At 45.5% G+C, this 26636-nt stretch overlaps 1 protein-coding gene, 1 long non-coding RNA gene and 1 other non-coding gene across 6 annotated transcripts in view; 1 reads left to right on the plus strand and 2 right to left on the minus strand.

Moving 5' to 3' along the window:
* LOC135917534 (uncharacterized) overlaps positions 1 to 26636 on the minus strand; it is a 141672-nt gene that overhangs the window by 3333 nt on the left and 111703 nt on the right. Inside the window, exon 2 of one of the 2 annotated variants that reach the window (XR_010569310.1) lies at positions 2760 to 2972. This is a non-coding gene — a long non-coding RNA (uncharacterized lncRNA). Of the gene's footprint in view, positions 1 to 2759; positions 3018 to 26636 lie in introns of both variants that reach the window. The other variant, XR_010569309.1, reaches the window with a different exon arrangement.
* LOC135917533 (uncharacterized) overlaps positions 4708 to 26636 on the plus strand; it is a 385479-nt gene continuing 363550 nt past the window's right edge. For 2 of the 3 annotated variants that reach the window (XM_065451109.1, XM_065451110.1), the window contains exon 1: positions 4708 to 5163. In XM_065451109.1, coding sequence (XP_065307181.1) covers positions 5062 to 5163 — 102 coding nt within the window. In that variant the 5' untranslated portion in view covers positions 4708 to 5061. The remainder of the gene's footprint in view (positions 5164 to 26636) is intronic. The other variant, XM_070532986.1, reaches the window with a different exon arrangement.
* On the minus strand, positions 9907 to 10101 carry LOC135917544 (U2 spliceosomal RNA). Its single transcript, XR_010569318.1, has one exon. It is a non-coding gene; the product is annotated as a U2 spliceosomal RNA (small nuclear RNA).

The following is a 26636-nucleotide window of genomic DNA, read 5'->3' on the forward strand; positions in this document are numbered from 1 at the left end:
TGAAAGGTAAAGGTTTACCACGTAATCCACATATCGATAACTTATGTGTTAAAATTTTATGGTCAAGTGAATCAAACGCCTTGCTAAAGTCCATGACTAAGGCGAGAGTTATCAGTTTCTTTTGGATGTTTATTAGTACGTGTCCTTTCAATTCTAATAATGCTGAGTTCGTTGATCGTCCCTTACGAAAGCCATGTTGTGATTTTGAAAAAACCTGTATCCTCTGAAAAAAGTTGTTGAGTCGATAATGCAAGATTTTTTCAAAAGCTTTAGCACAGATAGGTACAATCAATATCGGTCGGTAATATTTAGGCACGTTTTTGTCTCCCCCTTTATATACAACAGACACTCCTGATCTGTCATTGAATCAGGGAATTCACCTAATTCTATCGACAAATTATATATGTATGAAGTACGGGCACAATGTATTCCAATATTGTTTTGATTGGCCTAATTTGGAGGTTGTCGATATCTAATGCTCTCGTATTCTTTAGAAACATGGAAGTCCTATAAATTTCAACTTCGTCTGTGGGATGAAGGAATGCACTTTTGGTGCAGATATTGGCCAAGTCATTTCCGAGAAGGGGGTGAGCAGGCGTTTTATTGCCAATGCAATGCTTTCTGATTTCTTCTGGAGACGCATTTTTCTTTCATGTCCTAAAACTTTATTTACTGCATCCCATGCCGCGGAGGAGTTTTAGTTCGAAATGTTACCAAAAATATTTTCGTAATAAGTTGCCTTAGCTCGCCGTAGTTCTGAATTGACCTTATTTCTAGCTTCTTTGAACTTCTTCAGCGGAGTATAGGACATCTTGTTTTTAAGAAAGTGTGAAAAATGTTATGTTTGTGATTTATTTCCCTTTTGTGTGATAATGTTACCCACGGTTTTCTTATTTTTCTGGGTGGTCTTAAAGTTTTAAAAGGAAAAAGCGTAATGTAAATGTTCGTAAATGACTCCAGAAATTTCAAATATGCGTCATTCACATTTCTTTTTTCATATACGCAAGACCAATCTTGCAAAGAGATATTAGATTTAAAAGCCTCTAAGGCGTTATCGGAGATACACCGAACAGTAAAAGAGTCGCACTGGCGTTTTCCAGTTTTCCCTGGAGCATCATAACACATAAAAATTGGACAATGGTCGCTAATTTCGCATGCTGGTGTACCAGTGTCCCGAATTGTAGTTTCACAGTTTGTAATTAGCAAGTTTAGAGCAGACGAAGTGGACATCGTTACTCCACTATGTGTTTTGATTATGTTAACAAAGCCTGATGAAAGTAGCCGCGTCGTAAGGTCACGTACAATAGGTGTGTCATCATGAACATTTATGTTGGTCACCACCGCAAATTAATGTAAAGTTATTCGAGCGAACGTATTCCAAAAATGCTTTTAACTATTTCATAAACGATATTAGGTTGCTGTTTGGAGGGCGATACGCCACAGAAACTAGTTAAAAGCTATTTTTTACATATGAAAATTCATAGTCTTCGGTAATCACCGAGTATTCTGGTAGGAGTTCAAAGCTTTTGGAGATGTCAGTGTAAAGAGCGACACCACCTCCACGACGATTTGTGCGGCTCATAAAGAAATTTTTATAATCTTTAAGACACAAAGTATTGCATTCTTCGTTATAAAATGTCTCTTTCATCATAGCTATGTCAAATATAAAAGAGAATTCACTTAGTAAGTATGTAATATCGTCGTGTTTACCTCTGGCAGATCGTACATTAAAATGTATCACAAAGTTTAAATACTTAGGGGAAAATGTTATCAGATTATGTGAAACAAACTCTTGGTAATTCACTGACATTACAGTCAGCCAACACTGTTTAAATGATCTTTTTCAAAGTCGTCCTCGCAAGCAACCTTTATGGCATCAGAAGTCTCAGACTGGCTGGCGAAGATTTTCCATTGGAGGTTCAAACCGACTTCCAGTGGCTGTCATGTTTTCGCTTCACAGCCATGCCAAGCAACTTGCTTAGAGCCAGGCAGAGGTGTTTATTCACGCATATCGATGCAGTGTTATCTAGCCCAATGCCAGAGTTAGTAATCAAAGCCTTTCTTGCCTTCTTTAGTATCGCTTCACGTTTTGCACGGAACTTGAGTTTAACAATTACATTCGTTTCCTGAGTGTTGCGAGTCGGGACGCGATGAAAGCACTCAATATCAGTTCCAGCTATTGGCCCACCAACAGCGTTGCCTATTTTGGAAACAATGTTCCTGACGTTCACCCTGTCTTCTCGCAGCATGCCCTCTATTTCCAGATTAGAGTTCCTGGAATATTGCTCGACTTGTAGTCTCTCAAGTTCTTTATTTCGGGTTTCCGACAATGCACACCTTTCCTTCAGGCATTTATTCCCTTTCTGTAACGCGGAATTTTTAGAAATTTCGGCCTCAAGTTTCTTTCGCAAATCATTTATAGACCCATGTGCAATATCAAGACTTTTTGTGGTGCTTTGGTGCTCATTTTTCAGATCACGGATTTCAGCTCTCAGCCCTCTTTCGATGCCTTCTCGCAGTGTATTAATTTCTTGCCTGAAATCAACTTTAAGCCGATGCATTTCTCCCTTCATCTCCTTTTCGAGCTTTGCCGATTCCTTAGCCATCACACTAGGCACACACAACAATAGAAGCGAAAAGGTATAGAAATCTTCGATATCGGTCTCACAAGCAGAGACAACTTATTAACACTTTGGCAGCAGCGACGGGAAAACAAAATCAAGCAAAAAGAATTTTCGCACAAATGCTCAGGCACTAACCTGCTGCAAAAAGGCAGAGACGCGCTAAGTTGCTGCTTGCAGTAAGCCGTCGCTGCCGCCAAGTGAAGATTCCGTCGGTGAACAGCTCCATTTGAAGCTCGGGTACGTGACGTCGGGGCCCAGGCTGCAGATGGTCGCTAGCTGCTGATGGCACCCCGCTTGCAGCAGAAGGGGCGGATCAACGCTCCTGCAGGCACGTGTACGCAGCCGGATCTGCAGGGGAGGTTGCGTAGTGCAGACAGCCAAGAAAGCAAACTGCTGCAAAAAGGCAGAGATGCGCTAAGTTGCTGCTTGCAGTAAGCCGTCGCTGCCGCCAAGTATCACTACGCACCGCAGAAGGAGCCGAAATTTCAAACCCTTCTCGCGGGCGCCGCGCTCCCAGCCTGAGAAGTGACGTATATGCGCAAGTGTGCCTACGTACGTGGCCGTGCTGCGACGTCGCTCATGGTGACACGCGACTTCGAGAACTATTCAGAGCAACATCTGTTATTTGTGTAATCTCTTGCTTCAATAGAAGAGTTAAAGTTTAGAGAAATAATAAAATACACAAACCGAATGCCTGCGTGTTTTCGTTTTACTTCGTACCGTAGCAAGAGAGATGTACTTCCGTTGTCCACTTGTTCCCACATTGTTCAGTCGCGCGCGCAGACAACGAAACTATGTCATTTTCTACCGTGCTCCAGCGCGCGATCATGCTCCGTGATCCGCTTGCGTCTGCCTCAGTGTTCGTGTAGCACTGACTTGTACCGCTAGTCAGGTGTTCTCGTGCAGAGCAAGCAAAATCGTGCGCAGCGCGAAACGAGACAAACGCAACAGCTCGCGCGCGACACCATCAGCGGAATTGCGCCGCGCAGCAAGAAAGGGTGGGAAAAAAACAAACAAACAAGAAGGCGGTGGAGCCTGTGACGTATACGTCATGCCATCTATGAACTCCGGTATGGGAGAACGCGGCGAAGTAATTTTGCTTGCGGAGGCTGGACGGGGCAAGTGAAGGGAGTGTCGTGTTGGCGGTGACGCTCACCTTCTGAAATCATGGGTTCGCGGCACTGAAATATTTCTACCTCGGCTATCAATGAATCAATGTGAAAAATTCTTGCCGAAACTTTCCGAAATGACCGAAATGACCGAAATTTTCTATGTGGCCTGGTGAGGGAAGCTTTCGCTAAAGTGAGTTGCAGAATCCTATTTAGGGACAGGTTGACCAGAAGAACCATCTAATAAATGATCAGAAAAAGGCTTAATTATTTTCCAAAATGCTTTAATGCTGGTTTTGAGAATGGGTGGGGGAGGAACAGTAAGAAATTTACATTTTGCAAATTTTAACGCTTGAATGAAGTCGTTCGAAGCCGCCTAGTATGCTGTCCAACGAGAATCACTCGAGGACAACTTGACTGAGCGATAAACGCGCTTTTTTCGATTAGAAAGTTGTTTAATGTGAGTATTATACCAAGGGAATGCCTTAGCACTTTCTGATGTATCGTGCTAGAGTTCGAAGACATGTATAAGCGTTGAGTCAAACCAACTCACTCACTTTCTCTCTGCCCCTGACTCACTAACGCACGTACGCGCGCGTATGCGCAAGAGGCCAACAACCTGATGAGTATCCCCCACATGCCAAATACTCTGCCCCAAAACACGTGTATTGCACCCTCTTTAAAGGTTCAGTTTTCACCGCCAACGACTGCAGAAGAAAGCTTTCGGGATTCACACTTGGCCGCCAAGCGGATACACCGGCCGCAGCCCAGCCTCGCCGAGTGGAGCCGCCGGTGGTCCTTCGTGTCGCCAACACGGGGCGGCGCTTTCCCGCGCGCTCAGGGTCGGCGCGCGTGGAGCGCGCGTCTCGGGTACCGCGCACCCACGCCGGCGCGGGAGCTTTGAGAAGGGCGCGTCGGGGGTTTCTGTTGGGTCGCGCGGCCAAAGAGAGCGAGCAACGTGCGCGCGTGCGCTAGCGCCGGCGGCGGCGGTGGCGGCCGCGACGACGAACCTGCCACAGTAGATAAACGTGCTCCGCGCGCGTCGCTCGCCGCGCACGCCTCCCGGCCACCGCTCGCGCTCCCGGCGAGACACCACGCTGCCGCTGACCGCGCGCCGGCCCCTACGCGTGTGTCACCAGCGGAGCGCCGGCTCCGGGAGTGTTCGTATGCGCTGCCTGAACGCAGGGTGTGTCGGCAGTGGTTAGCGAAAGCGAGAGGCAGTACCGGCCGTTCTCTCGCGGGAACTTGGCAAACCGTGGCGCACGTGAAACGGCATCTCCGAGTGACGGCCGCCAAACGCAGCCAGCTGTCCCCTCTACCAATCGCACATGGCTGATCAAGGCTTCTGCGGTTCTTCGTCCGGCGACATCGTCAAGCAGGGTTACCTGTTCGTCAAGAGGCCGCCGAGGAGACGCTTCGACATGCTCAGGGTGAGCGCATGCTGGAGTGGTCCTGGTGCGCAGCGCGTTTATGTGCACGGTGTGACGCTTAGCGAACGCGCCTGGACACTTCTCGTGTCCTTACTACGAAGAAGAACGTGGGACTTTGTAGTTGTCAATTTCAATGTAGTGAAAATCTACATATGCCTTCATGGAAACGAGGCAGAAGTTCATTTAAACTTGGTGGGCGCACGATCCGAAAGTTGAAAAAATTCTTGAAAGCGCACTACTGCTACTACTACTACTACTACTACTACTACTACTACTACTAATAATAATAATAATGATAATTAAATTGCTATGTTTTCTTTAGCGCAGAACATTCGAAAAATCTGGTCGATGTTGTAACTCTGAAGCAATTCCATTCAGAGAGAGACGGTGAAAACGAAGGTGAAGGGAATGCGCCCCATTATAAAAGCCGAGTGGCCAGACTGAGTTCCGAGTTAGAATGAATGAAAGTGCAGTGTACTGGAAATGAAGTCGTTGGAAAAAAACAGAAAAAAATGATAATAACAATAATAATTGGTGGGACGAGGGATGGGTGGCAGTACAACGAGACTCTAATGATTCATCAAATAGGAAGCGCGTTAAAAAGCATACACACAGGTACGATAGAAAAATGTGTTCTAAAAAAAGACAGTCGTTGGATGCTGCGCAAGGCAGTAGAAACACAAGTGCAATTAATCTCACGAGTAAGCTACGCTCGTGCAATTACATGCGCTTGTGTGTATGTGTTTGGTGAGTGCGTGCGTGTGTGGTTGTGCATGCGTACACCCTTACAGGTAAACGCAACTTCGCTGCTGGCCCCTGAAACATTTGAGGGCCCGAAACTTGGAACTTCATGGCCGGAAGCAGGGTCATCAAATGCGTGGACCACGTTTCTTATTGTTTGTGGCCTGTGCGCCTCCGCCAAACACGGTAGAGTGATATGCACAGCTGCTTCGCTTCAGCCAAAAGATATACGCCAACGAGATTCCAGTTCGTCCCTGCAACCACAACCTTTACTAAAAAGACAAATGAAGAAAAAAAATGCTTCGCGAATAGGGCCGTTTTTGAATTATGGGATGATTTCTTTGACGAGGCCTTTCACGAACAGCGAACTGTTACAAATCGAAGCATGGAACGAGAAGACTACGATGCATTCCGAAGTGGGGCTGTGAAAATGTTTATTGTTTATCTGGAAGAGGGAAGAAAAAAAAGTGATATCCGATGGGGACACAAAGCATTTTGTTCGCGAGCTGGTCGTTCGCTGTCACACTCATTTTCGTGAGACCCAGCGCCGCCGCCGTTTTGTGGAAAATAAATCTCCGTATGTGGTACAGCAGAATAAGAGACCTGGTTTGCACTCGCGGCATCACATTTGAGATGCAATCATATTTGCAAAGTGAGGTAAAGGCTGCGTGCAGGCAAATGTCCAGAAAATGATTTTTTTTTAATGCGTCATTCCAATTCGATCAACTGCGTCTTGTTGTCCGCCAATGTGCATGCGTACATTGTACTCTGCGAACCTGTTACCTACGTGAAGTCAGAACGTGCCTCGTGCAAGAGGCTTCGAACGCGCAAGCGCTCTTGGCATCCACTAGAAAGACTGGTTTGTCGGCAGCCATTCATGCGTTTGAATGGTTGCCAACAGCGATAGCGAACGAGATGAGAGCGAAGGCTCTCATGATGCCAATGACAATTCAGTTTTGACGAACGAAACGGTTTGTGCATTTGTCATCCAGCGGTCATTGTTTCTCAACAAGCAGAGTTGGAGAAAGAAATGATCTCTAGAGGGGCGGGAAGGTTAACCAGAGGTAGTTCTTTTTTTTTTTTGAAATGAATATTAGGAGAGGTTGGCGCCTTTATGGTGGCACCGGCTACTCCTTGTCACTTGGCAAAGGTAACAAATTTGCATAAATATGGCTCTCAGTAAAACACTGGATGAATAAAAAATGTGCAGTCCAACAGTACATGAGTCGCAAAGTTCTGTGTATTTAAAAGTTTAGTCCACGCACGCATACATAAAGTCAGATATTTCGAACAGCCAAAACACACAACACATGTAATGCACTGCAAGTACAGACCAGAATTATACAAATTGGGTAAAAGTTGCGATCACCACATAAACCAATTATGAACCACAAACAACGTTTGTGTTACTCATTTAGCGTATTCGGATCATCTGATACCTAATATTTTCCCCAAAAATGTTGGTCTCCTCTAAAAACTTTTTCAGAGCAAGAAGCGCTCTTTTTTGAAGGCCCTCAGTTAGCCATGGGCCAAGTATCTTTTTTAGAGTGAATGGTCTTCTGTCTAATATCAACAAATTTGCTTGCAGTACCCTTCTTTGTGGATCGTATTTTGTGCACTCGAGGAGAAGATGATGCACATCTTCGTCTGGATGGCCACAAGAACACTATGGACTAGAGACACGTTTTATCCTGTACAAGAAGTGTTTAGTGAATGCAGTACGAAGGCGCAGGCGGTGTACCAATGTTTCAAATTTTCTGTTGTCTCTTAGATTTTCCGGCATTGATAAGTTTATACATGGGTCTATAAAGTATAACTCAGAGTTTTTAGTTTGCTGATCAAACCAGGTAGTTTTGCTGAGGCGACAAGAAATCTGTCTCAAGAGCAGACGGACTTCACTACGCAATAGAGGAAGATTGGTTGTCTCCGCGTTATTGTGCGCTCGATTCGCAGCTGCGTCCGCTGCAGTATTACCAGGAATATTGCAGTGCCCAGGTATCCACTGGAATGCAATTACAAGGTTCATTGCGCTTGCTTTTGTAAGTTCTTTGAGTGTCTCATACAATAGCAAAGTGTTAAAAGAATTTTTCTTATTGCTCTGTAGTAATGTGAGAGCGGCTTGCGAATCGCTAAAGATAACCCATTTTTGCGAATGTTCTTTTGATGTTATGAAACGCAAAGCACACAGGATTGCAAACAGTTCTGCCACGGTGGAAGATGTCTCTCGGGATAATTTAAATGTTTGCTCTAGCGCTAAATGTGGAATGACGAATGCTGAAGTCGATGAATTTTTATGACACGAACCATCTGTATAAACGTGGATGTACTGGGGATATAAGGAGTAAATAAATTGTTGTGCGGCTACTATGAACATGTCTCTCTTGGATATAATCCCGTCAACCGATAATTCTATTTTAGGGCATGTTAACATCCAGGGAGGGTAACAAACATCCACTCTGCATAATTCAAATCTTGGTAATAATGCTTTATGTTCTCGAACAACATCGTGAATTTTGCTTTTGTTTCATTCGGTAAGCGCGAGGTTTAATGGATGATTCTCGTGTTGGGTTAAGATGCGATAAATGTGTCGGCATGTTTCAACCGTTCGTATGACTGGAAATGGTGGGTGACGACCTTCAGCAATTACTAAAGAACTCGAGGTAGCCTGCGGAACCCCAAGACACACTCGCAGTCCTCTTGCCAGTAGACGTTGAAGACGTTCCTCAGAATTTTGCGATAAACCATGGAGAATAGGTGCCGAGTAAGCAATTTTTTGTTTTATGAGTGAGTCATGAACTTGTAGTAGCGAAGAGACTGATCCTCCCCGCGTTGTACCTGCGAGTCGCCGAAGTACGTAGTTCTTATTGGCTGCCCTGCCCGTATGGAAGGGGGTACGGGGATAAAAAGAGCGTAAAGGGAGACAAAGAATGAAGAGCACCCACACGATGTAAACCGCGTACACTGTACAGCGGTAAAAGGCGGATTTTTTATACTCTATCATGTAGGCTCGCGGACTTGAGGAACTTGAGCAGCGGAATAATAGCTATCCGTGCGGAATTCCTTTGAAAGCCCTGGATGATTTGTAATTTTGGCGATCCTCTTTCCTTACGTCAATCTGGCGACCTGCAACACTGTTCACTTACGACTAGGCACATCTCGGATGGAGCTTGAAGCACTTAACCGAAAAGGCGTCATGGTCGAGAGATGAAATGGTTCTAAAGTTTCACAGGTAACATGGATGCCCTCGAGGAGGGCTCCTAATTATTTTTGACCAGCTGGGGCTTCAATCACAGTGCAGTGATACGTTCTGGTCTAGACCAATATCACCGTAGAAAGCACAAGTCATAACGTTGAGAGTGAAGGCTGAGAGCGAGAAAAAGGACAGGTGAAACAACGGCGAGAGTAACACGCTGGTCAGCCACTCTCACTGCAGTGAGTGACGGGTTGCTTTTCGCTTTGGACTCAGCAAAGGTTTTCGCGCAAGTGTATTCCGACCGGTGCCATGGTGTTCGGAGCGAATGTGAATTTCATTCCGCGACTCAACACATTTCAGAATTCAAGGGAAATGATGGAAAAAGAAAGTACGTTTTGCAGGAAGGCAATATCGATAAAAGGAACACCTCTGCAGCAAATCCCCACCGTGCTGGTTAGAATAACGCTTTCTCACTGCATCTCCCACTTTTTCTAATCGACTGAGAAGTGTAGATATATTGCACCAAAGTTCGTTGAATTCTGTAGCGATGCTAACGCAACACGGCATTGTTTTCTTATGCGAGACCAGGTGACATGACGTAATTGTTGCATTATGTACTAATATTCCTGGTTCGAAAAATTTGTAGAGTACAGGTATTAGGAAAGGTGTCGCACTGAAAAGACGATCCGTTATGGTAAGGCTTCCACTTGTACAGAGCTTATTTTTAGCAAACATCTGCGCTTGTAGTTTATTGTACAGCGAGGCTGTTTATGGCTAGGGTTCCGTGCATCTTTATTCTGCATGTGCAAAAACCGTGGCTCCGATCCCGGAGATAGCGCAATACCGGGCCGATCGACCCGCGACGGAGGTGAAGCAGGCTTCAAGCACTCCGCTAGCTTGCAAAAATAAGTTTAATATTTTGGGTCCAAATACAACCCGTATCAAATATTAGGTTGATAAGAACAAATACTGATACTTTGACCCGCGCCGGCCATGTCTGCGTTCGCGCCGCCCTCTCTTTGTCGGCGTTCCAAGCGCTTGCGTATCTCCGTTCCTTCCGCTCTCCCCTGGTGGCTGTCCTGTCGAAACATCATGCGTGTCTAGTTTCCTTCGGTTCCTCGGAGTGCCGGTCCCGTTGTCCGCGCGAATGTATATAAAAATCACTGTAAACGAGTTCGTACCTTTGTTCAAAATTCTGTGCCGCCTCTGTGTCGTGCGCTAAACAGCTTCGCTGGTCATCCACCTTCACTGAGTAGAATGGCTCACCTTGTGTAATTCTGTTGTGTCCGTTTTTCAACAAGTAAGTAAATTTTGGTGCAATTCCACGGGAAAAATATTAAAAAGTGGCGAATATGCGTGAAAGTAGAAACACCTTAGGAAGAGCCACCGGCCACAAATCCATGAAATTGAGTTAAATTTTAAAGCTTTGTCACGAACTTTAGATGCACGTCCGTAAACGTTCGATAGCTTTTTCTTTCCGCAAATGATGGCCTGGAATCTTTTCCGCAACACTTATAAAACGTCGAATAATAACTACCACCAAGTACATTTAAGATACTTTTTAAAGAAGGTCTTCACAAAGTGTGCTGTCCGCATTTTCTTTGCAAGCGCTCTTGTGTACGTTGCTACGGTAGGGACCGTTTTTTGCTAAACGTCATAATTATCAAAGGTTTTGGCATTTACGCTATTGAACGATATAATGCGATAAAGTTAGTAGTAGAAAAACAAAGTGTTACCTTTCGAACATGTCATCACTGTTAATAAACAACATTATTTTTTTCAATATGATGACCCCTCCGTTTATTACCTAAATTTAAGTGAACAAGATAGCCCTACGGGATTTTCTGGTAGACAGCAATATTATTAATAAGCTTTGAGTTGTAGATACCTATGAACTCTATGTGAATTGACTGTTTAATGTCTGGACTATTTATGGAATTATGGACATTTTTTGCTCCAACTGAACCTTTCCAATGCACTTGTGCATGAGTGATAGGGGCGTTCGCTGTCCAGACAGTGGACAGGGCGGATATAAGCACAAAGACCGTAAAAGTCTACGTAGCCTACGTCTCGTAAATGGTCAGAAACGGCATGGGCCTCCTCTAAATTTAAACGAAGCTGAAAGCCCCTCGTGCACTCGCGGTGAGACGCGTGCGGCGTGCCGCTGTCTTCTCCTTCGCGACACTCGAGCGACAGCTTCGGGTACTCGTGTACTTTTTGGAACGAAGAGCGACCCCTTGCGTCTTCCAGCTGTTGTGCTGGCATCTCGCGCAGATGTCAGCTGAAGTAGCCCGGCTTTTCATCTTACGTGCTATAGGTTCGGGGACAAGCGGTGACTCCCCCCATCGCCGGTTGTATTCATTTTCGTTTACACTTCTGTTGGAGGCAATTTCTTCGACTAGAATCTCTGTTGTTGGAAATTCTATCAAAGCAAAGCGTGCGATGCATCATAGCGCGCTTTAAACTGGACGGCAATATTATTTTTTTTTTTGGATATAGAATATATGTCTGGGCGCGTTGGTAACCCACAAATAAGTATAGACCAGGGCTGAATGAGAAGATAAAGACGTACGAGGCGACAAGGACGAAGCGCTTACTTACACTGAGTTAACGTTTTCATTAGAAATCATACTATCTTTCGGCGCGTCAGTTATAGGGGTCAGCCACAGGGATGTGTTTGATGCCATTTGCGGTTACATACAATCACCAAAACGAATAACTTTTTGATTGTTCTTTTGTAATTTGTTTGTTTTTGTATGTTTACTTTTCTTTCTTTTTTTTTTTCATCGATTATGTAACACTTCAAAAGAATAGGTAATCGTTTCAGCACGCAATTCTTGGCACAACGTGCTTTATGTACACTGCGCAGAATGAGTAACCGACGATATGGACTACGCGGGATACTACGCGGGGATAATATTAGAATTCGGGTGTGTATTGTTCTCGGGCAGCCCTGCTTATAAAACAAAGCATCTGCTTCTTTTGAAGCCTGAAACCCTGCACCTGTGTCTGCGACTCCCCAGGTTTGTGGCTATTAACGTTATCTACCAAGAAGCGCGCTTGCCAACATTGCCCTGCGGATCGCGCATCTTAGCGATTCAAACATTTCTAAAATTTTATAGATTCCTGCTTAGGCGATCTGAATACGCTTTTATTTATGATCCCAATTCCATCTTTCTTGCTCATTGGCCTCGTTTTCACACTCCACAGATTGTATTTGCACAAAAACAATTAGATAGTCTAAATGTGAACATTTTAGAGGTTATTCCATAAATTGAATCAAATCAGAATATTAAGATAGAATTTGATGACATTTCTTCCCGGAACCGTAAGTTTCAATCAGACACGTTCCTAAATAACCTGTTGCAAGATTACCTTGGACACGTACAAACGACTAACATAATAGCTACAGATCCTTCAGTGAACAACGAAAAGGCGGGCGTAGGCATTTTCTCGCTGTCGCGTGGCTGGTCATTCTCTTTGAGACTGCCGGATTCCACTCCCGTTTTTGAGCCCGAGCTTTTAGCAATGATTTTAGCGCTTCGGAAACTCCCTTCAAACTCAATAAGTGCGGTCATTACAACAGATTCCCTTTCTGTCTGTACTTCGCATACAGATTCATCTAATTCGCCAACTCCAAAGACGTTCCTAACATTAGTTCCTCCACGGTTGAATTTTCTAAAACTATTATGGGTACCAGGTCACTGTGAATTACATTTAAATGAAATGGCAGACACATTAGCGCGAGCATCCCTGAGTGTACCTATAATGCTGTTTCTTCCAGTAGTGGCGCACATAACAGCAATTAAATATCAAAAATATTCAATTCATAGAGGTGTCATTGAATCAATAATAACATGGACAGAATTACAGCATCTAAAATTTCCTAGGAAAATCCAGTGGTGTCCATCAAGACAGTCAGAAGTAGTGATCGCCAGATTACACGGCCGTGTCCCTCCATTAAACCAATACGTATTTACACAGAACTGGTCTGACGTTATCGCTTAGTATCTTTCGTAATAGTATCTTTCGGTGCATCAGTTATAGGTTTTATCCACAGGGACGCGTTTGATGCCGTTTGCGTTTATATACAATCAACTAAATGAATAACTTTTGAATGTTCTTTCTTTATTTGTCTGCTTTTGTATTTTTTATTGTTTTAATCGAATGTGTAATACTTCAAAAGATTAAGTAAATGTTTCAGCACACAATTCTTGGCCGATCTTCCAGTGTGGGTATGAGACATAATACGAGGCCGCCATCATCATCACCACCACCACTACCACCACCACTGAACAAAGATTTTGTTACAAAGCGACACGTACTATATAGGCAAAATAGTGCATCTTGCGTACTCGCAAAGGGGGACGCTACCTCAAGACCACCATCGCTGAAAACAAGCAGACCACATAAGATGCAGACATGAAGGTACCACTCATCGCTTTGTCCTTGTCACCTCGTTCGTCTTTTCATTGTGCGCTCCTCTGGTGAAAGCTTTTGAAGATAGCGGCGACAAGAACAATGCACTTGAACTTTCAGTGCACCAGTGCCGTGCTTAGAGACAAAATTTATTTGCCGCAGTATTCCTACTCAGTAAGCGTTGGCTTTCCCCCAAGAATCTTGATTACGGACAACTCGCTTTATCAGGAACCAAAACGTTCATATTAACAAGGCACGACTGGAATAATATTTCTTTTCGGCTGCGGAAAGCATAAAGTATCTCATTTTGTATAATAGATATGAAAGAGCGTGTGTAGACTCTTAAAAACATAAGCGAGATATAAATTCCAGGCAAGGTGCCTGTCACTGTAAAACATTTGGCCAATATATCTTTTGGAGGAAGTACATGCACGTCAATAGAGTACGGGATCATGGAAAACAGTCGGGTGTACGCAGAAATAATAGGCGACCTAAGCAAACATCTCTTAAAGGGCTATAAGTGTAGACAAACCCGTTGTAATGAATAAAATTGTTAACAAAGCATGTCGCGGATTTTGCGGACGCGTTTTGAGGGATATTTCTTGGCTCCACAACAATATATAGCAGAAGAGACTATAGCCGTGTCATCGGCATATTAAAGCTAGCGTGCGAGACCATCAGTCAGATTAATAACAAATATATTAATAGATAAAAAAAACGTGAGATCATTAAGGAAGATTTCAAGTGATTAAAAAAAATTAAAATCGAACCTTACGGATTAGCAGCTTCGATTGCAGATAAGTGACTTCAGAACCGTTCAATCCCGCAAGAAGTTAAGTGAACTATAAAATAGACCACGGAAATATTACTTAGAAGCTTTCATTAGCGATAGATCATATCCTACACCAACAACAGCTTTACTGACAGCCAAGTGCAATGCGCGCGAAACCCGGTTCGATTCTATAAAGGTTCACAATGTCAGCAGGTAGTCCTTCTAAGAGAATATGTGTGCGTTTTTCTCGTAGAAAACCGCACTGTCAGCATGAAATAATATTGAGACTATACAGCAAACCGGTTATGGTTCCAATCAAGTGTTTCTATAATGTCTTAAATACAAAGTTCGATATGCTGAACGGGAGTCCGCTAGATTTATTCCGGGACAGGCGTGTTATTTATTCGCCGCGTCGCTGATTAGTTCATTGATTGGCCGCACACGGTGACTGACGTCACTATTTGTGCTATCGCAGAAATTGCTAGCATTAAGTTAATGGCAGGCGCAGCGCGCGGTATCAGTATGAAAAATCTCTGAATCTGGGCCCGCACTCGCAATAAGTTCTTCCGTTAGAATTGTTCGTAAGAAAAAAATCCGGCCAATCCTGACGCTGGACATATTATTAGCGAATGCGACTGGCCGATGGCAAAGAGTACTTACGAAAGCACATGTTTGTAAACTCAGCCCCATGGGGGTCGAATTCCCAAATATATTTTGTTCCTAAGAACTTCTGATTGGTCAGTTGCCTTCCCTGATAATTTTTTCACTACCAGTATTGGACTTTCTTTGTTTTTACGATCTTAACACGCGTAAGAACTTCCTGTTTTGAGAGAAAGGCTGTTACGCTAGAATTGTCCGTCCGTTTCATTATTTATACACATTAACACATCACAAGTTACAAACGTCGGCAAAACGATTTTTTTTTTCAGAGAAGGTGTACTGTGTATGCTACTTTAATGAGTGTTCCCAATTTTTTAAAATTTCATTTGTATTGTTAGTGGGCATCCATACCTTTTTCTCCTTAGGATTTCTAGTTTCCCCCTCTCATTTTGTTCCCTTTCACGCCAACGCTGAGTAGCCAGCTAGAATACAATCGCTGAAGCCAGTCTTCCAGCTTTTCTCCTATAATAAATCTCGGCAGAACGCGCGGAGGTAACCGAATAAGCGTTGACGCATTCGTGGCACTATTTTGCCCGCTGGGATGCTCCTGCGGCAATCCGCTCTTTAGGGCGTACACACTACAACCACAGCGCGATCGCAAAACTTTCGCGCAAGGTAATTTGTGCAACGCGTTGCGCCCCACACAGTCTCTCAAGAGTGGTGACGTCTTGGCGTGTATATCAGAGCGGACTACGAGCGGCGGACGAGAGCGACGTTGAATGTAGCGCAAATAAGTTTTTGCAGCGCAATAAGTATTGCAGCGCAATAAGCTCTCAAGGTGGCGCTGTCAGCTGAGAGAGCTTGCAGCTGCCGCAGTAAATAAGGTCAGCGTCGGCAGAGAAATTGCGGAAGTCCGATTTATTTTTTATTTTTTCCAAATCCGGCTATCCCCACGATGAATCAGCTTCAGTTGCTTGAGCGTAATTAACTGTGTTTTGGAATATATTTGCGCATTCTGAAGAGACATCTGATGCAAGTAGCAATGGTATACAATGTCCTTGCGCGCGTTAGCTTGCCGCAGTAATATCAGCTACCGAAAAACAAGGTTGCTTGCGGCAAAATTCACTTTCGATGGATAGAAGTTTACACCTCAATGACGCTGCACGCAGCAACACATGATGACACAGTATGACACATGATGCTCGATTCGCTGTCCCTAGCACAGAAAGAAAAGCGAGTACGTTGTCCACGAATTGCGTTGTTGATGCAATATTCGTGGATGTCACAAACTTCAAGTATATCGCATATTTTATAAGTGCCGTTATACTTTCAGATACTGTAACGCTGCCATGTGCGGAGTAAACTTCAGTAGTAAACTTAGGAGTAAACGCTTAGTAAGACTTTTCTCTTGGGCGTATTGCTTCGTCACGAAGGACGAAAAAAACATATCGCGGACCGGCTTCAGCAGGAGCACACTGCTCACGACGAGTGACTGTGGACTAAGTTCTTCAACTCGCATGTTAAAGCTACAGTTTTTTTGTGCTTTTGTGAGGGCTGTTCGTTGCTCTCCAAGTTGAAATGAACGACGGCCCGTCGTTACATAACACTTATTGGGCGGAAATATACCAAGGCCGAAAGCGCACGAAAACCGGTCTTCTTGATGTTTAACGAAATGAGAGATTTATTTTTCGTTCTGTTTTACCGTCGGATGTTCTTAAGCGTTATTCGCTAAAAAAATGTAGGAAGCACATTTTGCTGTTATTGATCCGTGTTTATGTATACAGTTCGATGGTTTGAAAACTTTTGACTCGTATGTTATTGCTTGCGGCGTGAATGACGACAACAATCCGCGGAGAAATATTTCGGCTTCTCCGCTACTGAATTGTGTCCGAATCTGCTCTTTATGTGCACGAAACACGTCGCTTTAATGAGCCACAAATATGCTTTCCGTGTGCGTGATTTTTCATTCTTATCTTTGCGCGTTTCCCTAGCGTATGCTCGTGCCATTTTTGTTGTCGCTACCGAGAGCTGCACTCCAATCTGCGTCAGCCAAGAAAACAACCTTGGCTTGTCGGGGACGCCGCCAGTTTCTCTTTCTTGCATATATACGAGCGCTCTCTAGAAGACGAATTGCTTTTGCAGAGAAGCGCGGGAAATGCGCAATTTGAATGCGGGCGTCGTTTCAATGCGCAATATTGCAGTGGTTTTGAAGTGTTTTTATTGGCGCGAGTGTGTGCGAATAGTGGCCCACAATCCACTTCTTAAGCAAGCTGGAGCCAACTTCCGTACATCTTTGCGTCGCTGCCGTTCGTTTTTAAGCTATATCATCATCGCCCGCAGATAATATTCCTAGCGTCAGGCGGTAATGCGACGAACGAGACTAGCGTTTTGCGAATCAAGGGGTCCTTACAGTCGTCGAATGCATTGCTAATTAGTCTGAAATATAGGGCACCTGGATACTTGCCTTAAAATAAAAATAAAATAAAACATAAAACGAAATTTAAAAAATTGCTGGCTCTCCCCTAATCGAGTGTATAGATGTAAGCATGACCCGCCGTGGTTGCTCAGTGGCTATGGTGTTGGGCTGCTGAGCACGAGGTCGCGGGATCGAAATCCGGCCACGGCGGCCGCATTTTTATGGGGGCGAAATGCGATAACACCAGTGTGCTTAGATTTAGGTGCACGTTAAAGAACCCCAGGTGGTCGAAATTTCCGGAGTACTCCACTACGGCGTGCCTCATAATCAGGAAGTGGTTTTGGCACGTAAAACCCCAGAATTAAGATTTAAGCATGAAATGGCAACCGGTGAAGCAGATTGGTTGGAGATAATACTAGCCACAATCATTAAATGGGTGCAGTGCATGTTCGCAAGAAAAACACCCCACCACACCATACCGCACCATACCGCGCCACATCATACTGTGCACTGGTCCACATGGACGCTGCCCAGTTATAAGAAAGCCGGCTGGAGGCGGCACGACAGGCAGCTAAAGACGCCAGGGAGACAGAGCGCACTGCCTAGCTAGAAGAAGAATGAATTGAATTATGTGGTTTTACGTGCCAAAACCACGATTTGATTATGAGGCACGCTGTAGTGTGGGATTCTGGATAAATTTTGACCACCAGGGACTCTTTAACGTGCCCCCAATGCACTGGACAACGCGTTCTTGCATTTCGCTTCCATCGATATGCGGCCGCCGCGGCCGGGATTTGATCCCACTACCTCGTGCTTAGCAACGCAACACCATAACCGCTAAGCCACCGTGGTGGTAATAAGCGTCTCAAGGAGGCACCACGCAGCGTGGCGCCATCTCTCGAAGCGACGCAAATCACGCACCGCAGAACTCACGGACCGCTGGCGTTTAAGTGAGCAAAAAATGACAATGAAGTGTATCGTGCCCTGTATCTGCCTTTTGAACGCCCCCCCCCCCCCCTTCACTGGAAATGTCAAATAAAACTTCAGCATACTAGAAGTTACAGCTTGAGTGATATTGTGAACAAACATTAGGAAGAACCTACTCGGAAGCAATATTTTTCTGCAACTTGTTTGTGCAGTACCTAGCGTACGTAATGCGGTCCTGTACAAAGGGTTGGAGACCAGAGACCCCATATTGTTAAGTTTTGACTGGTTACCCGGATGATCTCATTTTGTTCTCGCAACTTGCCCGGATGTTTTCGTTTGAGTGCTTGGATGACGGCTCTGGATTTTGGCTCAAGGTCACTTGAAGATCGCCGGCAGCGGCAGCTAAAAGCTCTTCATGCTTAAACGTTCGACAGTATGTTACACTCCTGTAACACATGAAGGCGAAAGCCTCCTGCACACGTGGTACTGCATTAAGCTATACGATAGGAGGGGTCAGACTTCTTGCAAGACATGACGAGCCGCAGTGTGAAGTACACGTGTGGAAAGCGGTTGTCTGCGAGCTTCGGCTTCCTCTCTCGCATCGTCGCGTTGCTGCTTTCGCAGTTCGGCTTCTTCTGCTCGCTTTCGACGCTTTACTGAGGCTTTGCGCGCTCGTATAGCAGGGTCATACTCGCGTCAACGACGTTTCTCTTGGATATTACGCTGCGTCCTCTCGGCAGGAGAAAGCAGCACTCGCGATCGAACGCCTTGCTTTCGCCGCTTCGCACGTCACCCCTCGTTTCTGGCTTGGCGAGCATCCTACCCAGGGGGTATCCAATGCTATGTTGATGATTCGAATGCTTGTTTTGAGCTTGTTCGTTACTGAAACGTATGCTGTTCTGTGTGTTGTGTGGGTGATTACAATGAATGTATGAGCGCTTGCAGCCTCTGCCTTAAGGGGACATGAGCCATGGAATTTTCGCTTGCTTACGGGGGTATGAGCCATTGCATTTTTGTTTGCTTAGGGAAGTGTGAGCCATTGCTGATGACGATAAGTTTTGTACTACTCGATTAGACGTTCTGTTTTTTTAAGGCCATCGTGAAACGAGCCACTTAAGGCTTTTAGCCTTAATAGGGATTACCTGAAAGTTACTAAATCTGGGCCCGTGTTCACAAAAAGCTCTCGCGCTAGAATTCTTCGAAAGAAAAAAATCGTGAGCCATTCCACACTGTGAAGGTGGATGACCAGCGAAGCTGCTTAGCACAAGACACAGAGGTGACATACAATTTTGCGCAAAGGTACAAACATATTTATTTACCTATTCGGTGGTCATCGTGACAATAGGTATGCACACACATGCTCGTATCACCTCTGTCATTAAATGCGTCCGTCACACAAGGCAGTGAATGGCTTTAAGCAATGGTTCATACCACCGTAAATAATAATAATAAAAATTTAACGCGGCTTCCGCCTTACGACGACAGAAGAGAAATGAAATTCTACGCTGGAATAAGTGGCAACGGAGCCAGCTGCAGAACAAGACGACGGCGAAGAACGCGCGAGCATAGGCACGAGCGCGTTCGAGCGGTTGTGCCGAGGGGCGCGAACGAGCCATCTGTGGAAGAAGATGACGATACTCGAGCCATTGCTGATAATGATAGTCGTTGATGATGATGACGATGACAGTTTCCTCTTGCCAATGAATGGCTCATACCCTTTTAAACAATGAGCGGCAACGGAGCCAGCTGTGGAAAGAGACGACGATAACGAACGCGGGAGCAGTGGAACGAATGCTTCGTGTGGATGCGCCGAGGGGCGCCAACGAGCTAGTTCGCGGACGATGAAAATGCTTTAGCCACATACAGCTTCGCTGTAAAACATTTCCGCCAAATCCAGATGCTGGTCATACAGGGTGTTCAAAATTAAGCTTGATGGTTTTCTTAAACTTAGGCACTGGGACGCACGCGAAGACCACCTGTGCGAATGAGTTATGTGGCCAGGGGGACACAAAGTGCGGTGATAATTATAGCTTTAAGCAGCCCAATTAACTAAAATTGAATATATATTTTTTTGTTGACTGCAGGAAGTGGGTATGTTTGTAATGAAAAGTTAGAGGCAGTCGTGTTTCTACACAGTATCAGTTGGAGGAATTCTTCTAGCGTGTCTGTGCTCTGAGATATCCGACTCCAAGTGTTAATTGTCGTTCGCATGATTATACGCATGCAAGAGAGTTAGGATCGGCTCAAAGATCCTCCCTGATGTGACGCGGTTGTTGCGTGCGGCGTTTAGCCTGATAACGGGGTGCAGGCATTGCCAAAGGTGATAACTGTCCGCCTTCTCCTCTCACCTGGCGAAATAAAAAAATCGAAGAACCCGGAACCGCCGTTGTAACACGCGACCGCGCAGCCTGCAACGATGGCGGCAGCTGCCATGGCGAGATAAGGGCGCGAACGGAGAAGCCGGAGGGCAGTGCGCGTGCGTAGTGGCGACTAGACGAGCGGGCACGGTCCTTGCCTGGGCTACGCAAATAAAGTGACTGCTGATTTCCAAGTATTGTAAGTTTTATTAAAATCAAGGGCGCAGTAACGTAAAGCTATTTCAAACTTTTCTATTCCAATTCTGCCGTCAGTCCTTCACGATTGGACAAATAATTTTCGACCCACCACCCACTGCGCCTGTCTGTTACGCGACGTCACGAGAACCACGAAAACGCATATCTGATATCCGACTGAACAAACGAAAAATCATACTTTCTGATTCTACGCCTTTTTCACGATTAGCGAAAAAGGTGTCGTTTGACTAATTGCTATCTGTCAAAAGTTGTCGGGTTACGTCCACTTTACCTGTCTGTCACGCGACGTCCCCCCCCCCCCCCCCCCCTAAAAAAAAGAACGAAAACTCACCACGTCAATGTTACGTGTACGCGTTAAAGATGCTTTAGTATGCCGAACGAAATTGAAAGTTTTTCTGAATAGCCGGAGACTGACCCGTTCCAAAAGGAATAGATGGCTGCCCGATGATCGCTGTGGCACTGGTAACTCGGAGCTGCCGGGGAGCATGCATTTATTTGTGTACAATAAAAGATGTGGTGGGTAAGTATAAGGTTATCAAGATCGTTCGGCACGTATGCGACATTGCTGCGCCAACTCTTCTTTGCTGAGGATCCGTTTTAGCGGCATTTTTGCCTGTCCGTTGGTGATTTTTGCTGGTGTTTCCGATTGGCTCACTTACCCTTCTTTAGCTAGCGGTGTCTGGTCAAAAATCGCGGCGGTGTGCAACGGCGCGTCAAAAAAAATGCCGCTAAGACGGATCCTGAGCGAAGAAATGTTGACAGAGCGATACCGTGTACATGCCGCAAGGGCACGACAATGTTATACTGCCATGCAAAAAATTTCGTTATACACAAAGAAATCCATTCTCGCCGGCAGCTCCGAGTAGCGAGATCCAAAAGGATCAGCCGGCAGCCATGAAAAAGAAAATCAGTTTTGCTCGGCGTAATAATACGCCTCTAGTGCGTACGCGTCGCTTTCATGTGGTGAGTTTTCGAGGTTTTGCGTCGTCGCGTGACACACAGGCCATGTGGGCACGGCCGAAAAATGTGTGACCAATAGCGGAGGGCTAATGACAACAAAGGCGTAGAATGGCTAATATGCTTTTTTTTCTTTTGCTTGGCTTAATCATGAATAATTCGTATGTACACGTCATTTTGAGAGAGGGAGTTCTCGCGATTTTGTGACGTCGCATGACAGACGGGCGAAGTGGGCGTGGCCCAAAAATGCTGTCCAATCGCGCCGAAGACTAATGGCGGAAACGGAATAGAAACAGATTGTAATAACTTTACATTATAGCGCGCCTGTGATATCTGTTTCTGGTGCAAAGTTAAGCGTCTGTAAACTTCGTGCTTCAACTTTATTTCCTGAAACTTCGCGATTTTCCACAGTATTGTAGAAAGTATGAAATGCTAATTCAAAAGTCTGCTTCCTACAGCTGCTAGAATTTATTTTCCTTAAATACAACAAGTTTCATTCACCTTTACCGAGCGGTCGTCTAACAAGTGCATTTCTGCATTTTACATGCATTTGAAAAGGGAAATCAGAGTTGGCCTCCAGCTAGAGCTTCACCTTTGCAAGAGTAAAAGGTAACGTAGGCAATGAAGGAAAGTGGAGAGAGAGATTGGAGGTAAGACAAAGAACGGACCTGATGAGGAGAGCGACTGAGCGACTGAAACGAGGGTCACGTGAATGCGTTACCCCTTTGGATGAAGATAGAGAAAGATTGGACACAGTGACCAAATCACAGCAATGGGTTCGCGGACAACACTACCATAGTACCTCGGTATGGAGCAGGCCAAATGTTGTTGGCACATTTTCACTGTTAGAGCTTGTCTCTGCTTTAAAGGAGCACCGATACGCTAAATTAAATGTGGTTTGAAGCACGCGATTTCTCTGCGAAGGAGACGCGCGCTTTACACTCGCTTAGTTTTAGGCTATATTCGCAGAGTGCCCAGCGTCTAGCACTTACAAGTGGCCCTCGAGCGCAGAAACTACCGGCAGTATTTGCCGCCTGCCGCCAGGAACAATGCTTTTCCTTCACCTGTCAAGGTCGTGGGATGATTCCGCACAGTTTTATGGCCCAAGTTTTGGCGAGCCAAGTCTTAGGGAACACAGCTATTTTAGTGGGAGACACTCGTCATGGGGCGACCGAAACACTATCTTCGATTTTGGCTAACCGCAAAACGACGTCGCTTCATAGTAGATTCTATTATACAGCAAAGAACCCCGCCTGCGCTTATCCCCGCGAAAACATTTTTGGGTGTATTACGCTGAAGGCGGCGAATGCTCAGACGTTAAAGAGTAGGCCTAATGTCTCCTTCCTCCTACTGCTCTGCAGCACACAGCTCTGCTATCGCTGATTGATCGCCTAGTAAAGTGAAGCGGTCCTTGCGCCCGGGAGTCGAGCCCGCTACCTCGTGCTCAGCCACACAGCGCTGCCGTGGGTATGGTACCTTGGTAGTGCCGCCGTAAGCCCTGACCCCCCCCCCCCTCTCTCTCTCTCTCTCATTCTTCTGTAATTGTTACATATTGGTGATAGGCGCATTCTGTACGTCTGAGACTGAATTAATGGCCATTATTATTAAACTATCCCTAAGTCGGCGCCTTGCAGAATGATGTGGGCGCAACATCGGCGGCATTAGGAGAGCGTAATGGAAAGCGCCGGTCAAAGGATGATCTGTTGCTACCACTCCGGTATGGAGCCTGAATGATAGGGCATATCAGCCGCGTATTCGATCGCAATAGCAGCAGAAAAAAAAATGTGGAAGCTACAGGGATAGAGATGTTCTCTGGCATGATACATATGTCTACGTGTCAAGCATTAAGAAGTATTTTTCTTTCTGCAAATGTCAGGAAGAAATTCGTACAGCTAGGATACTTGCCCGGGCGTTTTCGTACTCCAGAAATAATCATTCATCTTAACTGCAGGTTGTCAGACTTGCCCCAAGCTTGCAAGGTGGAGGCGCTTACGCCTTTAGGGCTACGGCTTCGCGATCGGTTGCTACGCGCAACCAACTTTTTTTTCTAACTGACTGATTACAATATAGCACTATGCTAGTTTTGTTACATTGCGACATTTACTACTATACTATAGTGCAGCGTGTGTATCTTTCACACGAGGCGAATAAGCGGGAAAGAAAAGCCGCAGCTTTTAGCTCTGAACAGAAATGCTCCTTTCTTTCGTCCTGCAGCTGTTCGGATGTCGGCGCCGGCATGGAGAGAAAAAGACGAAAGAAAAAAGAAAACAGAAAAAGAAAAAAAAGACTCACGAGATGGAACAATTCGGTTCGAAGTAACTGTTGTGCGTGGGACAAAGCCCTAATCCATCGTCCTCTCAAACTCGCTACAGGGCATGGAGGTTTATCTCGAACATACTACTCGTTTCCCATGAATACTTAAAGCTCGGGGGTTTCCTTGCCCGCGCGGCTGTGACCTGATCACGCACTTAGCCTAGGTTTCCATCAGCAGTTGCGTGCACAAACTAGGTTCCAATAAGGCGCCATTTTGATGCGCTCGTCGGGAGAAAAAACCTTCGGATCCACTCGTTGCGGCCAAATAAGCCCCGAACTTCGCAGGCTGGACTACTGAGTCGGGAGAGGTGCACGCGCACTACTGGTGTCAAAATTACTGCGCGTTCCTTGAGGTCAGCCGTAGTTGAAACGTGGCCAGGATATTGCATGGACGGTGCCGAAAAAGAAAGAGAGGAGGCTAGACACACAGCAAGAGCACACATATGCAGCGAAATTGATTTTTTTCGTTCTTGTGGAAGATCAGTAAAAGTTAGTGTGTGCCACTACAGCCGAGAGTTAAATCCTAGCCGTAAGTTTTAGAGAAGTTGTGATATGTGCACTCAGGCACCATCTTATAATGTGCTGTCGTAACTTGCGCTGGGGATAAGTCGTAATGGAATATGTCACAATGGAACGCACACACGCACAACAAACAAGCAAACAAGGTGGTACAGACGGCGCGCCTCGCTATATGGCGCTAAGGTGCTCACTGAACCGCGTAGTCAGCATCCAATATAATGACTACAGGCCTATAATTCCCGAATATAAGTCATTAGAAACTTGTTGATGAAACTTTACATTACATTAAATATTGTATGTTCTAATAGATTATTAGATAATTAAAAGAGAAAAGTTATAATTATTTATGTCATGAAAAATATTTTGAAGTCACGCCTTTATGTTAAGTATTCGTGGGGATCTATAGACCAGGCGCTCTATCTTGCCGCTGCAAAAAGGTCTACCACTGCTTTTCATTCATTTTACTTCTTAAGGGGCACTGTATAGGCAATAATCAAACCAAGCTGTCTATATTGAGGGATTACGGTTCTTCAAGTCTCTTGGTCACTTTAGGCTAAGAGGTGGCTTAGACATTAAGAAAATCGCAATTCAAGTTAGCGTTCCTCCTGCTTAATTGGAATCTCTCGCAAAATGGAGGTGCACTTGCGCCATCTGTGCGTCATAGTCGCTTGTTGCTTCCAAGGCCGGGCGGCTCTGTGGTACGCGCTGTCCACAATTGGAGGCTGTGGAGCCGCTCTCGGTGAGTCAGAGGGCGCCACAGTCTGAGAGGTTGCCCATGAAGTGTCCCACTATGCCCCTGCATATCCTTGCTGACAAGCCGGCGACAATTAAACCAAACAAAGAAGGGCATCCAGCGAGCGCTCCTCACATTTAGTGAAGTGGTTATAGTGTGAGGCTAATAAAGCAACGGCCGTGCTGCCACTGACGATGGAACTCCAGCTTATATGCACTTCAACGATTTGAGCCAAACGAAGAACACCATCTACTTTAGACAGCCCACGCCACTGTGCTTTCTGTATACGATAGCTCCTTTCCTGCTTAATGTGAATGGTCTACAAGTTTAATCGTCCTCAAATTCAAGACATTTCATTCGGCGCCATCGATAGGTGCTGCCCTCCGCGCTGCTCTAGTATTTATCACTCAGGAATTGTCGTAGCGATGGTCCATATTCTGTCTTATGTCGCCGTCCCATCACGTCATTAATGAACAACTAGTCACCGAAATCCGACTATTTCACCGCCATGCAATCCACAAGGGATATAGAATCATCAATCAGTGGATACTGGGCCCCTGCGATACCACTGGAAACGGTCGTACTAATGAGGACGCTCGCTCTGCCCATGATGGTGCCCCATCTATAACAATAACAGTGTCGAGAACGGATGGAGCTGTAAGACTTCGCTCGCTAGCGCATGAGCTTACACTGGCTCAGTGGAGCTCCGACCGAATCACGAACACTCGTCTACGTAGCTTAGGTCTGTGTCTGCAGCCGTGCTCCGCCTGGGATAACACAGCCGAAGCAACGCTTCCGCGCCGTTCGTGGCATTCACCGAATGCCTACTCATTCCACATTGGAATGGGGTGTATGCGGCCACTGCGGCTGCGACGAGACGATCAGGCGTTTCCTTTCTGACTGCTCTTGCTACAGCCAGTAAAAAAATAATAAAAGAAATACCGCCCAAGCATTCCGTACCGATGGTTAACCAGCGAAGCTGAAACGTGCAGCCCCGGTGTTCATCACTGGGTTAATCTCCACAGTTCATTAAAGTCTCTCAATTACTGGTGAGGTGTTTATGTTTCTTATTGAGGTTACACACACGTTCGGCTGCGACGGAGAGAACGACGTCAGTGACGGTACGCCCGCAGTCCGCCGTTGTCGCTTGCGTTCGATGCCTCCAGTTTGCTCGGCGGCGTGGTCAGCAGCATCCGCCCGTCATTGCTGCTTGCGATTCTTCAAAACTAAATTGCTTCAAAATTGGATCGATCCGTCACTTGAATGACTCATACAGTGAATGGCTCATACCCCTTTAAGCAATGGCTCAT

The sequence above is a fragment of the Dermacentor albipictus genome, chromosome 1, assembly GCF_038994185.2.
Source record: "Dermacentor albipictus isolate Rhodes 1998 colony chromosome 1, USDA_Dalb.pri_finalv2, whole genome shotgun sequence".
Lineage (NCBI taxonomy): Eukaryota > Metazoa > Arthropoda > Arachnida > Ixodida > Ixodidae > Dermacentor > Dermacentor albipictus.